Source organism: Hemicordylus capensis, chromosome 6, assembly GCF_027244095.1.
Source record: "Hemicordylus capensis ecotype Gifberg chromosome 6, rHemCap1.1.pri, whole genome shotgun sequence".
Lineage (NCBI taxonomy): Eukaryota > Metazoa > Chordata > Lepidosauria > Squamata > Cordylidae > Hemicordylus > Hemicordylus capensis.
The window spans coordinates 45,873,823-45,888,129 of record NC_069662.1 but is presented as its reverse complement, the minus strand read 5'-3'; the positions used below and the strand labels follow the sequence as shown (position 1 = coordinate 45,888,129).

The window sequence follows — 14,307 nt, the reverse complement described above, 5'->3', positions numbered from 1 at the left end:
TTCAGACATTATGTTGTATGGGTGTACAGATATCTATACACTGGTACATATTTTTGTGTGAGTGACTGTACCTGTGTCCATTTTTAAAGTGACCCTGGATACAGGCCCTTCAAATGCATGGTACAGATAGGAGGCACACTGCTGTACCTGTGTTCAGCATAACACGTGAATAACTGTGCCTGTGTACAGATCTGTACCTCTGTACATTGTACACCCGTTGTATAATATAATGTGTGAATAGGGCAATGGTTACCAGTGTAAGTGTTAGAGTTGCAAGCTTACTTAATCAGTGAGTTAGCCAACTAAAACTTTTAATGATCACAAGAGCTGGTTGTAATTAATAAGGCTGAGAGTTAAAGCTGTCCTCTCTTTCTATCAATGAAGGGAAATAGTGTATTCCACTTTATCTAATGAGGATCTTAAGAAGAGTGAATGCACTTGGAATGTTAATAGGCTAATATCCAGAAAGATCTGATCAGTCACTCCCAGTCTTGTAACTCACCATCCCCCAATTCCTTTAAAAAAAAAAAGGCTATGGTGAGTTCTCTGTTTCTGGCACATTTAGGTGAAGTAAGAACTTTTGACAGATGATCCTGGCTTATTATTGGAGAATTCTGACTAGGTTACAGCAGTATTACAATCTTTTCAAATGTTCGGGGGGGGGAGTCTGCTGAAATCCAATACTGAATTAAGCAGGCTTAAGCCCATTGATTTCATGGGTTTTAGCACATCTAACTCTCTGTTGAATTCAGGCCAGGGTCAAGACGTGGCCTGACGTGTTTTCTGAAGTACTTCTCACACATTGTATATTGGAGCATTAAGAGCTTTGTGAGAAAGGATGTTTCAGAATGTTTGATCAGACTCTGAATGAGATACACTTCACAAAGTACTTCGAGTCTTTATTGTGGTATTGAGGCTCAACAAATCAAGTCAGTGGCCAACATCTTGATTAATAAAGCATGTGTGCAGCAAATGAAGTGTGTGCGCATGTGTTGTGTCCCAGATTACAGCAGCGTGGATGCTCACACAGATGGGCAATTCTCATCAATGTCCCCCTCCCTCTGAAGCACTGTGTGCCACCCAAAAATATGGCCCTGAAGGTTACACAGCCCTCAGGGACATATTTTTGGGTGACACAGAGCACTTGAGAGGAAAGGGAAGATTGGTGAAAATCACCCCACCCCTGCACTCCACTGCTTTAGTCTAGAACCCAGCATGAACACATGTGCTTCCTTTGCTGCACACACATTTTGTTAGGATGTTGGCCAATATATTTGTAAGATACATATTTTTGGATAGACCTTCCCAGGTTCTATCGAATCAGGAAGGCTGGAGATGGTAGGGCAAAGAGCAGCAAAGCCATTTCCCTTTAACTGACCACAGTAGGCACCAGTTTGCTTGAATGAAATGAAAAAGCTTTATTAGAGCCATGTGGATGCAATCATGCAAGGCTCAAACTGTGGACAGTAGGGAAGGCACCAGGGAAGTAAAAACCAGAGGACTTCACAAATGAAACCAAAGGTTGGCATGTCCAAAGGTGCCTAAGCCAGGTAGGACAGCTTGCAGGTTTAACGCCCAGAGACATGGACCTGTTCACGGGATGAGATCACCTTTCCATCTTGGACTTCCTCAACAATTGTGCGGACTTGACGAGTGGTTGTGGGTCCTACAAAGGGAGAGGACAAGAAAAAATGTGAAATGTTCCTTGTCCTTTTCTTCAGCCATTTCAGATCAGGGACCCATCTTAAACTCCAGTCTGTGTAACACAGGACACACTTTGAATATTTCACCGTATATGTCTGTATTTCTCTTCTTATACCTTTTATCCCTCCAAAAGAACATAAGAACAGCCCTGCTGGATCAGTGTCAAAACCCATCTAGTCCAGCATCCTGTTTCACACAGTGGACCACCAGATACCTCTGGAAGCCCACAGGCAAGTGCTGAGGACTTGCCCTCTCTCCTACTGCTACTCCCCTGCAAATGGTATTTAGAGGCATCTTGCCTCTGAGGCTGGAGGTGGCCTATAGCCCTCAGACTAGCCATTGATAGACCTGTCCTCCATGAATTTGTCTAAGCCCCTTTTAAAGCCATCCAAGCCAGTGGCCATCATCACATCCCATGGCAGAGAATTCCAACGGTTGGTTATACATTGTGTGAAAAGGTTCTTCCTTTTGTCGGTCCTAAATTTCTTGGCAATCAGTTTCATGGGATGACCCCTGTGGTGCTAGTGTTATGTGTGTGAGAGAGAAATTTCCCTATATCAACTTTTTCCACACCATCTTTTCCCATTTCTTAAAAGAGAGAGAGAGACAGACAGACATGTGGTGGGACCCCTGTAGGTTGGAGCACAACTCAGTTGTTATTATGACCCACCAGGTGAAGGCCAATGACTTACAGTGCAGCTCTAAGTATGCTTATTCAAAAGAAAGTTGCTTTCCTCTCAATGGAATTTACTCCCAAATAAGATTGCAGCTCTTATCAACCTGGTTCGTGCCTATTAGCTACTGGGCTCCTTACTGAATAGTTAGGGCTATTTGCCTGTCTATTAACAGTAAGCTGACATATTGAGGTCATTCACATAATTGGAAACTGTGTTCTACCCGGGTTTGGGAGCTGCGTCTGCTCCCAATTTTCAGATGTGGGAAGCAAGGTAGGAGAAAAATGTGGGTAGAAATGATTGTGTGAAAGCAAGGTATGAGGAAAACCTGGGTGGCTTTTCCTCCTACCTTGCTTTCACACAACTAAAAATTGGGAGCACACCCAGCTCCCAAACACAGGTAGAACACAGTTTTTGATTGTGAATGACCTCAATGAATGCTTATCTTCCACGTTCGCATGGTTCAATAGATTCTCAGCAATATAAAACAAAGAGATCTCCCCCAAAATTGAATCTTACAGGCTCATGCATGAGAGTAAATTAATAACAAAGATCCAAGAGATCCTTACCCTCTTTGCCATACGTTGCATACTGGGAAGAAATGCTGTATGAAAAGAAAAAGATGGTGGAATTAGAAACAAGAGCAGTCACGTTCAGGTGCACTGAAGTAGGTGCAGAGATGAAAAGCGAAGGCACTAATCCCCAACAGAAAGGAAGCAATGATACGGCACTGAGCCTGATTATTTTTTAAAATCATTTTGTTATGAAATGTAAGTAAGCCTACAGGAAATCTTCAGAGGCTTACTTCTCCTAAAGTAAGCCTACAGGGCATTGGAATATATTATGCTTATTTAAAAGAGACTCTCCTATAGCTCAGTACCGTAATCAACAGCATTGAGGAAGAAGCTAAGCCGTGTGTAGGGCTGGGCACAGGACTTCTTGCTTTTGGCAGTAGACCAACCTAGAGCATTGCACAAAGGCAGCGCTGTCTGTTGACTGCAATCTCAATAGCCACTGACACACAATGCACTGACAATGCCCAGAAGTGGTGGATAGGAGGAAAGAGCTAGAACAGCAATCCTTCACAATTCCTTAGCAGTTCCATTGAGAGGCCTCCTCCTAGATATCTGCCAGGGAACCAAGTCTATTTAACTCTCAGAGACCTCTTGCAACTGAGCCCATCCCTTTGTTACCCACTTCATATTACAACAACCCCTTTTACGTACTGGGTTTCTTCTCCCTCCAGCAGGCGACGGTAGGTGGCGATCTCCTGTTCCAGGCGGGTCTTGACGTCCAGGAGGATCATGTATTCGTGGTTCTGGCGCTCCATGTCACACCTCAACTCGGCCAGCTGCTCCTCCACACTGGTGATCATAGCCTGGAGCTGGGCAAGCTGGGTGCCATAGCGGGCTTCTGTCTCTGCCAAGGTGCCCTCTAGTGCTGATTTCTGGGGAAAGAGAATTGGGGTAAGGGAAGCAGGTTCCACATTCTAGGGAAAGCTTTATATCCACCATGTGAGGATGGGGTGGGGTGGGGGGCAGGGCTCTTAGCAGTACGGATGCCATGAAATATCTCAAGTCCTGGGGCAAATGCAGCTGTCTCATGGAATTAGCACAAAAGATTCCATCGGATTTCATTTATCCCAAACTTGTTCCAGTGCACCCCAATGAATGAAGAAAAGGAGTGAGTCTGAGAGTGGAACCTTTTTTCAAAACAGAGCCTGGACGACAGGTGGCCATGCCCAATCCTTTGCCCAGAGGGGTTCTGTCCAGCTCAAGATCTGATCTGAGCCTGAAGTGCAGCAAAGAAAATGCACTGCTCTGTTGGACAAGCAAATACAGTCGGCCACAATGCTAGTATTTGTGGCCAATCCAGAAAGGTTTCATACTGCCTGCCTGCCTCAAGGACTGCTTGTGGGAGCTGCACCCCATTCTATAATTGAAACAGGCCTGAGGCCTGAGCAAACACAGCCCCCCCCCAACTCCCCATCTGAGGAACTTACTAGACCAGGTCCCAGCCTCACTCAGAATTCCCAGAAGGGCATCTCCTAATGCAGGTATTCCCCAGATGTTGGGTCCCCAAATGTTGTTCGGCCTTTGAGGCTGATGTTCAGCCATTGAGGCTGGTGATTCTGGGAGTTGTAGTCCCATAACATCTGGGGACCCAAGGCTGGTTTTGTGGCAGCAAGCATGAATTGTCCCCTTTGCTAAGCAGGGTCTGTCCTGGTGTGGCGAACATACTGGTGGGATTGGGACCAGCCAAAAGGCTAAGCTTAGGCCTGTATCTGGGATTGCTGTTTTGCAAGAAACTGGAGTGTGAACTTTGGTTCTGCTGAGCCAAAGTAACTGAGTGGAATCGTTTATTCTGTAGTCAAGGCCCGACAAGAGGGGAAGACTCGCCCCTCCCTGCTCTGATACTGTTTGTGCATTGCACTATGCCAAGAGTAATCATGGGAACCAGCTTGAAATTTGCTAAGAGTAATAATATTTAGAAGGTCTTAGGAAGCCACACATCAGTACCTACATATTTTAGGGGTACATTATATTCACACAATTAGCTGCTGAACCTCTTTACAAGCTATCTCTTAACCTATTCCTCTGGACTGAAAGGTGCCGACCCTACTCTGAAACGACCACAAGCCTGTCAATCTGGATGGAAACAGGAATGTTTTGAGAACACCAAAAGGGAAACAGCTCCATCTGAGTCAGTAAACAAGTGCCGGATACGTACCCCAAGAATGGTAGACTCCTGGACCAAATATGGTCAGAGAGTCCGGGAGGGGAAAACTGGAGTTGTTTATATCAAACTGGAGACACAGAGAGAAATGATATGGCTCTTTCTGATGTGAGATATGGATAACAGTCCCAGAAGAAGGTATAAAGAGGCCTCACACACACACACAGGGAAGGGAAGGCATGATCTCACTCCATGGGAGGGGTAGCATGTAGTCCCTATCTTGTAAAGGCAACTCATGCCCAGCAGATTGCTGGAATTGCCCCGGTCTCTAAGACTGGAGGGACTTCCATTCCAGCACATTCAATCACCCTGCCAGATCACCCAAGAACTGCATTCCTGAATCTCCAACCAACGCTGGCCTACAAGACCCGGTAATTATACTTGCAGTTGTGCCTTCAGCCCAGCATCTTCTAAACTAGCAGCCCTGCCCAACTCCCACCCTCATGTCCTATGGATCTCTTTCCGTCCCCCTTCAGTTCCCCAGAAAAGTCTTTGTCTCTCCTTGAGCATGTCAGCTGCCAGTAAGACAGCGTACTTGCTTCAACCCGTCCTCCCCCATCCCTCCTCTCAGCTCATTCACCCCCGACTGTTGGCCCGAGGCCAGAATGGGAAGCCCCCTCCTTTCTCTGCTCCTTCCTCTCCCTTCCTCCTCCTCTTTCTCACGCTTGGACTTCTGCTTTCTTCTCTCTCTGCTTGGAATCAAAACTGCCAAAATGTTGTGTCTTAGCTACAGAACAGCTACGAGATCTCACACACACACACACACACACACACACACACACACACACACACACACACTTCATTGCTAGAGAGAGAGAAAATGATTCAACTGCTATCCATTTCTAGTGAGGGAAAATGCTTTTTACTGTCACGGAGAACACTACACTACGTTGGGGAAGAAAACTAATTGATTGATTTTGCTTGCGTACTTAATTGCTTAGTTGTAACAATTTGCCTTAATGAAAGTTATAAAACTACAGTCATGTGTGGGATGTCTCTTCTCCCCCTTCCCTCCCGATTGCTCCATGTCCTCAGAACCAAACCAGGGGTAGCCTCTGTTAGCTAAGTTGGGAGGGGCTGTGTGCTCCCTCTCTCTCTCGGAGGGAGGGAGCTGCAGCCTGCTCACAACACTGGTGTGCATATGAATGGGAGACATGTATGAGTATTGTAAGATATTCCCCTTAGGGGATGGGGCTACTCTGGGAAGAGCACCTGCATCTCCAAGACAGGGCTGAGAGAGACTCCTGCCTACAACCTTGGAGAAGCCACTGCCAGTTTGTGTAGACAATACTGAGCTAGATGGACAAATAGTCTGACTCAGTAGAAGGCAGCTTCCTATGTTCCCATGTTCCTAAGGCTGGAGACCCCTACTCTAACCTGATCTCGGAAGCTGGCATCACTTAAGGAAATGAAGATTCTCCTACCAGTTCCTACCTGGTGGGTTGGGGCAGCTGAACTTAGAGCTTCTAGGCATATACTAAAGTAGAGATTTAGTGCTGAAGCTCTATTGACATTTAATGTCTTGAAATAAATAAAACTCTTCTTTGCCCTTGGCTGTATTCCCCACCCAGTAGTAATTTGCATGGGTGAATAGGCCATTGCAAATTTAACAAGACAGAATTTTCATTTTCATCTTAAAACACAGTTATATTCAATAGAGTCAGTTCACGCATTTCATTGCTCTAAGCAAGTCCACAGTAATCAAGTACAGGCAAACTAAACCTTGTATGTGCATGTGTGAACCAGGCCCAGGTGTTATGTTATGGTCTTCTGAAAAATTCATTTTCAGCAGATGTTAAGGTGCTGGAGAGGAGGAAAGGAACACCAACCACATCAGTGGTCTTCAAACATTCAACCTTCCGGGGACACTTTCCACATTGGTTTCACGGCCACAGAACCCCCATGTATGGCAGAGGATTCTGGGTCAAGTTCTAGTGCACATACTCTGTTAACGCAGGGAACCAGACAGACCTGCTGGGCCTCACCATTGCCTCATGTCAACTGAGTGTATGTGCTACCTGGGACACACCTGACAGTCCCCTGCAGCTTCCCACTGTAGGGGGAATGTGGTGGTGGACAAGGGACTTTCTGGGAATCTTGTCCAGCATTACTGGTCTTCTCATAAAGGAGCCCTCTATAATCTCCTGAAAAGCCCCGCAAAATCTGAAAACCACTGACTTAAAAGAAACAGAAGGACTCTTATTAATGCATGTTAATAGAATGATCAAAATGTACCATTATGCAATGGTTAGAAAAACAGAGCCACTCAGGGAAGCAATGAGGTCCCATTTGGATTCTCGGCAAAGCAGATTCAGTGGTGGGATGTAAACGCACTTCGTAATTGGGAGTTGGTGAGGGACAATGAGAAAAACAATAATAAGAGCGAAAAGGGAAAATAAGAATGGAAAATTCTTGTACCAAGCTGAGTTGGGACTGCAGCTCTATCTCCAAGTTTTGGAAGGTGCGTCTGAGTTCCGTTATCTCGGACTTGCCGCTACTTAGCTGCTCTGTATTGATGGCAACTTCTTGATGCAGCTCCTCAGTCTGCAAGGGAAGAGAAACCACACATTAGCTGCATACACATCCGAGCACTAAGAATTCTTTCTGGAACATCCATTCAGCCGAAGGAAGGCGCACCTTACTGAGGAACCACTGCTCAGCCTCTTTGCGGTTCTTCTCTGCCATGCATTCATACTGCTCACGCATCTCCGACAGGATCTTGGTCAGGTCCACCCCTGGAGCAGCGTCCATTTCAACTGTGATTTCTCCACCCAGTTGGCTTCGGAAGACACTCATTTCCTGGGACAAAGAGGTACAAAAGAAAGGTCATTTGATTTCATTAGCAACAAAGGGTAGGAATATTCTTCCCATTTACAAATATTTTTAGTAAATAGATTGGTCATGGTTCAACATGTAGATCATTGGGAAACTAACCCTATGTTGCAATCATACTTTCACAGATCGTTGTTCTAGCTACAGTGGGTGTGAAATAGTAAAGAGCAGTTGATGCAGTCTCCCTGTTGTCTGTAAGGGCTATATTTCAGTTTATAGAAAGGCACTTCCCATCAGTTACCTGCCTACTTCCAAACCTTTGAACAATCTTCATTGGACCTGAACTAGGTTGGATTCACACAACCATATTTTACATGCAAAAGTGAATCTAGACTCGTTCACACATGCATGTTCAATACTTGATTATTGCATCCAGTAGTAACTTGCACGTGTGAACTGCACATACAACAGACACAACTTTCGTGTCTCTTCAAACACAATGATGTTCGGTGGAATCATGAGTACATGAATCATGAGTTCACTGCTGTAAACAAGTGTACAGCAATCAAGAGTTGACACATTAAGTGTTGTATATGTGCATGTATGAATCAGGCCCAGGTGCGATGGTCTTGTGGAATATTCATTTTCAGATCACAATCTGAAACACAAGAGGATCTTGAGGAATATTCATTTTCAGATCACAATCTTAACAAACGTGTGCTTGACACATTTTCAAGGACACGTCATAGTGTCACTCTTGGAAGCTATGCTGGGCTATTCAGTTCAACATATGCAAACTCATGAGAAAAAACTAACATGTGTTTAGTTCACCAAGTATAAGCCAGCCGTATGACTATGCTCCCCATTTTAAGAATGTGCATCCCTCTTTAATGCTGGCATTTGGAGGTCCTCACCTCCTCATGGTTCTTCTTCAGGTAAGCCAGCTCCTCCTTCAGATTTTCCAACTGCATTTCATTGTCAGATCTGGCCAGAGTTAATTCATCCAAGACTCTGCGCAAGCCATTGATGTCAGCTTCAACACTCATGCGCAGTGCATGCTCTGTCTCAAGCCTATTTTTGCAATAGAACAAAAGGAGGAAAGGGAAAACATGTGAAAGGCCATCCAGCAAACTGCTTCCATGTTTTGGTGATGGCTTTGCAGAAGAGAGCCAGGCAAACGAGAGCCATTATCCACGGGGAGATAAAACTGGACTTAGACTTACTTGGTTCTGAAGTCATCAGCAGTCAACTTAGCATTGTCAAGCTGCAAAAGGATGCTGGCATTCTGAACAGAGGCAGCAAGAATCTGCATGGAAGGTAGAAATGTATGAGCTGAATACAAATATTTTCCCCCTCAAATTGTTCTGTATCTAATTTGCAAACGGGTGCAAGACAGACATTTGTTTTCCTGAGCATGTGCAGAGTACCTTTGGGATGTCATTTCAAATAGCTCTGGTTCTTCCCCCACTATCATATTGCATGCTAGGAATCATTAGGAAGGGGGCTGAAAATAAAAAATGCTAATATTATAATGCCCTTATACAAAACTATGGTGCGGCCACATCCGGAGTACTGCATACAGCTTTGGTCTCCATATCTTAAGAAGGATATTGTAGAACTGGAAAAGGTGCAGAAAAGGGCAACCAAAATGATCAGGGGCCTGGAGCACCTTCCTTACGAGGCTAGGCTACAGCATCTGGGGCTCTTTATCTTGGAAAAGAGGCGACTAAGGGGAGACATGTTTGAAATGTATAAAATTATGCATGGAGTGGAGACGGTAGACAGAGATAAATTTTTCTCCTTCTCTTACAACAATAAACCAGAGGTCACCCCATGAAACTGAAGGTTGGGAAATTTAGGACCAACAAGAAGTAATTTTTCACACAGCACATAATTAATCTATGGAATTATTTGCCATAGGATGTGGTGATGGCCACCAGCTTGGATGGTTCAAAGCGGCTTAGACAAATGCATGGTGGACAGGTCTATCAACAGTTACTAGTCTGATGACTGTGGGCCAACTCCAGCCTCAGAGGCACGATGCCTCTCAATACCAGTTGCAGGGGAGCAACAGCGGGAGAGAGAACATGCACATACCTCTTGCCTATGGGCTCCCTGGAGGCATCTGGTGGGCCACTGTGTGAAACAGGATGCTGGAGTAGATGGGCCTTGGGCCTGATCCAGCAGGGCTGTTCTTATGTTCTTATATACCAATGTTTTTACTTAATTGGCAGTTGCTACAAAAGCACTTCCAGTTACAGATTGCTGTCCTAAGAAGCCACCTTGGGCTACTTGATGTTAAGGTTGGCCCTAAGCTTACTCAAACATGCCACAGGGATATATACACCAGATGCTTCTTGCACAGTGTTTTTAAGGAATAGGGAAAGATGTGCAAATCTGTTTGTAGCCAGTGTGGTCCATTACATTGAATATTGACTTGGTCTTGCACATGGGAGCCCTGAGTTCAAATTTCTCTTCAGCCATGAACACTGACCATGGAATGGCCTTCAACCCACCACCATCGTCTCTCAGCCTCCTGCAACTTCTATCTACAAAATAACATTGCCGCTAGAATGAATGACAAAACAGTTGTAAAGGACTTTTATTAAACACTCTAGAGAAATGTTTAATAAAACCTTTTGGAAAGTGCAGTGCACACAATTGCTCACTTGGCCACAATGGGTTGCCAACTTTTTTACCAACTCCTGCACCTGTGCCTTTACAGGAGGCTGATTTGCAGAATTAGCAGGTATATAAATATTCATAGTAGCAGCAGTAATCATGTTCAGCACCATTCCGAGAGGGTGGTTTATTTTATTTTATTACATTTATATCCCGCTCATCCTCCAAAGAGCCCAGAGTGGTGTACTACATACTTTAGTTTCTCCTCACAACAACCCTGTGAAGTAGGTTAGGCTGAGAGAGAAGTGACTGGCCCAGAGTCACCCAGCAAGTCTCATGGCTGAATGGGGATTTGAACTCGGGTCTCCCTGGTCCTAGTCCAGCACTCTAACCACTACACCCCACTGGCTCCCTTTTCTGGTCACTTTACAACTTGACAACCAGCCAGACTCGTGTATTTCTGGTCACTTTGACAACTTGAGCCAGAAGAGTTAAGGAGCTGTGTATAAAACTTAAAATAATTGGATGAATAAATGTGCAGCAGTAGATGCACATGATGATATATACCATTAAAATCAATATATGTTTTTGTTTCATCTAGAGACAGGAGGTCTGATATTCAGGGGCCTACTACATATTACCAAGAAGGTTTTTAAACATGAGCCGTGCTGGGAGGAGAAAATCTATAATGAAGAAATGGCAGTGGAGGGGGTTAACCCTTCCCCCCCTCCCCCATTTCCTTGCTCCAAAGTGGCTCCCACCACCTCCAAGGTTCCAAAAGTGTTTTGCTAGGGATTGCACAGGAAAACATCTCAGGGGATTTTTGCCCTGTGTTAGTGAAATATGAGGGTGCAATTTGGATTTTCCACCTCAGGAACCACACTATGTCTTGGGGCATCACAGTCTTAAAGGAGCTCCCATGCCAGAGAGAAATAGGTGTCCCAAACTAGGGAAATCCCAGATAGTTTCACCACAGAAGGGGCAACAGTCTGGCTAAGTGACTACACTATAGCATCCATAGCCTAATGATTACTCCAGACTCATGAGCACCCTTTGCTCATTTTGTCATAATCAGCCAAACTAAAACTTAGGTCTGTGCAACTAATTTGCTCACTCTCACCCATGTTACCCTGGTCTCTCCCTTCACTTGATTATCCTTTCCACCTGAAAATTTAGAATTGAATTAAGGTGCCTTCATGATTTGCTTGGGATCAAAATTCAAGTGACTTAGTGAAAGTCACTTTTGAAAACTGAATCTGAAATGTCTATTCTAGTGAAGAAAACTTTACTCCCCAACCTTGATAACTGCCTCTGTGTATGGCCTGTTATAGTCAGCTTGCTAGAGTGTCCCCTCCAATGGACCACCTTGATGCCACCTTGCCGTACCTTGCTACGCAGGTCCTCAATGGTCCTGAAATAATGGCTGTAGTCACGGTCTGGGCCGGGTCCCTGCTTCTTGTACCACTCCTTGATCTTAATCTCCAGCTCCGAGTTGGCATCCTCCAGCTGCCGCACCTTATCCAGGTAGTTCGCCAGACGGTCATTCAGGTTCTGCATGGTCTCCTTTTCTCCCCCACCCAAGATCCCATCACCGCCAGCAACAAAGCCACCTCCAAAGCCACCACCAATGCCACTACCAATGCCACCAAAGCCGCTACCAAAGCCGCCACCAATGCCACTACCAATGCCACCATAGCCGCCACCAAAGCTGCTACCAATGGCACCACCAAAGCCGCCACCACCAAAGCCGCCACCCACACTGCTAGAGTAGCTGCCCCCATAGCCACCACCAAGGGCACTGCCTACTCCAGAGACGTAGCGAGTGGAAGAGACAGAGAGGCCACCGGCTCCACCATGGATGCTGGGTGCTCTGTAGCCCCCTCCAAGATGGGAGGAGGAAAACCGCGAAGAGCCCCCACTGAAACCCACAGGCCCCCTCATGGAGGAGGAGGAGGTGTATTGCCTGGTGGTGGTGGTCATGATGTTAGGAAACTAGAGACTTCCTCACTACGTCCTGAAAGGCTGAGAAAACTAAGAGCTCTCTCTCGTTCAGTGCTCCTTTTATCTCCCAGATGGTGGTTGTGGAGGCGTTGCTATGGCAAAGACTTTTTCTCTTCCTTGAATTCCCCGTGACTTTCATCATCATTAACATCCAAGCCAACTTCCACAACCATCATTTGTCTCCCCAGCTCTATTTCACATTCCAGCAGATACACTTTGCCCTGCAAAGGGCGGGTTTTGTGTTTCCCACTTTGTTCCCAAGTGAACACTCAGGTGTGATTCAGAAACAGAAGAGCTATTATTGCTCAAGGGTACTATATAAGATTGCTGTATTTTCTTATGTGAAACGTATCCAGGGAGAGACAATGAGAGCTAGCAAGCTGGAAGTCTCGGGGGAAATATCATTACGACACAAAAGGTTTTTTAATGAACAAGCCCTGAGTCAAAACTCTGAATTCCTTAGAAGTCTGCTGCAGGTGGAAGATGCAAATATGAAGTTTCAGAAGCCTGTTTCACAAATCATACATTTCTGCATGGTAGGCACTTCCATGATTGACTGCTGATTCCCACGGCCACGGCATCTCACAATAAGCCAAGAGATCCATTTACACAGAGGAGATCCTGCATGTTTTCCAGCTTCACAGAGCACTTTGAGATTAAAAGTCACCAATATGTTTCCAGAAGAAATACAGTGCTGTGTTTAAAACCCTAAACCAAGGGTGACTGTCAAACTGCGCCACTCCAACTATTGCTGGCCTACAACTCCCAACATCTCTTGCTACCGGGAATGATGGGAGCTGTAGGCCAACAGCTGGAAGGCCTCAGTTTGACACCCCTTCCTTAAACAGTTTAGAGCTTGTTACCAGTGTTCCCCATAACAGGGATTCCCAGATGCTGTTAACAGTAACTCTCAGCTTCCCCAGCTGCAATAGCCTTTGGTTAGGGGTTAGGGGAGTTATAGTCAACAACATCTGGGAATCCCTATTACAGGTAACCCTGCTGGTTACCTGAGAGAGTGTCTTCTGTGGCACAATCTCTGCTAGAGATGTGCACGGAACTGGCTGGCCCGGTTCAGTTCGAGTCCAAACCCAACTCAAACCTGATCGGACCAATTCAGTCCGGCACCCCTTTGAACCCCTTGAATCCCCTCCCCGGTTGAGTTCGGTCCGATCCAGGGGGGTTCGCGATTTTCTCTATCTATCTATCTATCTATCTATCTATCTATCTATCTATCTATCTATCTGTCTGTCTGTCTATCTTTCTACACCTTTTCCAGGTTGTTGAGGCAGCGGTGGGGTCCACGGAGGTTTCACCCTGCCCCTGCCGGCCTCCTTTCTCACCGCCTCTGACTGGTTTGGCCAGTTCTTTGACCCATTCAGGCCTCTGTAGCTCGGCACGGCAGCCATTTGCGCATGGACGCACATGTGCAAATGGCCCCTGTGAGGCCTGGCATGACCCAGAGGCCATTTGCGCATGCGTGGTGGTGTCCGAAATGGCCATCGCTCCCAACTACCAAAAACAAAAAACAAAAATTCTCGAAACCCCCTCCCCCCAACAGTCGGGGTGGGGGGTGTTTTGGTCTGGGGCCAGACCGAACAGGGGATGGTTCAGTCCGGCCCCAAACTGTTGAACCGAACCAGTTCGACGTCGAACCCATTCGCACATCCCTAATCCCTGCCACTTGGTAAGGTTATCTGGAGAGGTCTGTCTCCAGCTGCCACCGGTTCATCTGGCAGCAACTTGTGATTGGGCCTTTTCCATAGCTGTTCCTCACTGTGGTATGTGCTATCTGTAGAAA

The 14,307-nt window shown here is 45.9% G+C and overlaps 1 protein-coding gene across 1 annotated transcript; it reads right to left on the bottom strand.

The window, feature by feature from the left end:
- Positions 1-1,393: 1,393 nt before the first annotated feature.
- Positions 1,394-12,577, bottom strand: LOC128331660 (keratin, type I cytoskeletal 14-like). Its single transcript, XM_053265341.1, has 8 exons — positions 11,895-12,577; positions 9,110-9,192; positions 8,801-8,957; positions 7,752-7,913; positions 7,533-7,658; positions 3,605-3,825; positions 2,948-2,982; positions 1,394-1,666 (listed from the first exon to the last, which is right to left on the bottom strand). Exons 1-8 carry the CDS (start codon positions 12,486-12,488, stop codon positions 1,569-1,571), a joined length of 1,476 nt encoding a protein of 491 aa, XP_053121316.1. The 5' UTR covers positions 12,489-12,577; the 3' UTR covers positions 1,394-1,568.
- Between the last annotated feature and the right edge of the window lie 1,730 nt (positions 12,578-14,307).

Coding starts and splice junctions, on each gene's coding strand:
- LOC128331660 (XM_053265341.1), bottom strand. CDS start 12,488: ATGACCACCACCACCAGGCAATACACCTCCTCCTCCTCCATGAGGGGG. Junction 8,958..9,109: donor GCTGATGACTTCAGAACCAA/GTAAGTCTAAGT, acceptor TTGCAAAAATAG/GCTTGAGACAGAGCATGCAC. Junction 2,983..3,604: donor CTGGAGGGAGAAGAAACCCA/GTACGTAAAAGG, acceptor CTTTTCATACAG/CATTTCTTCCCAGTATGCAA.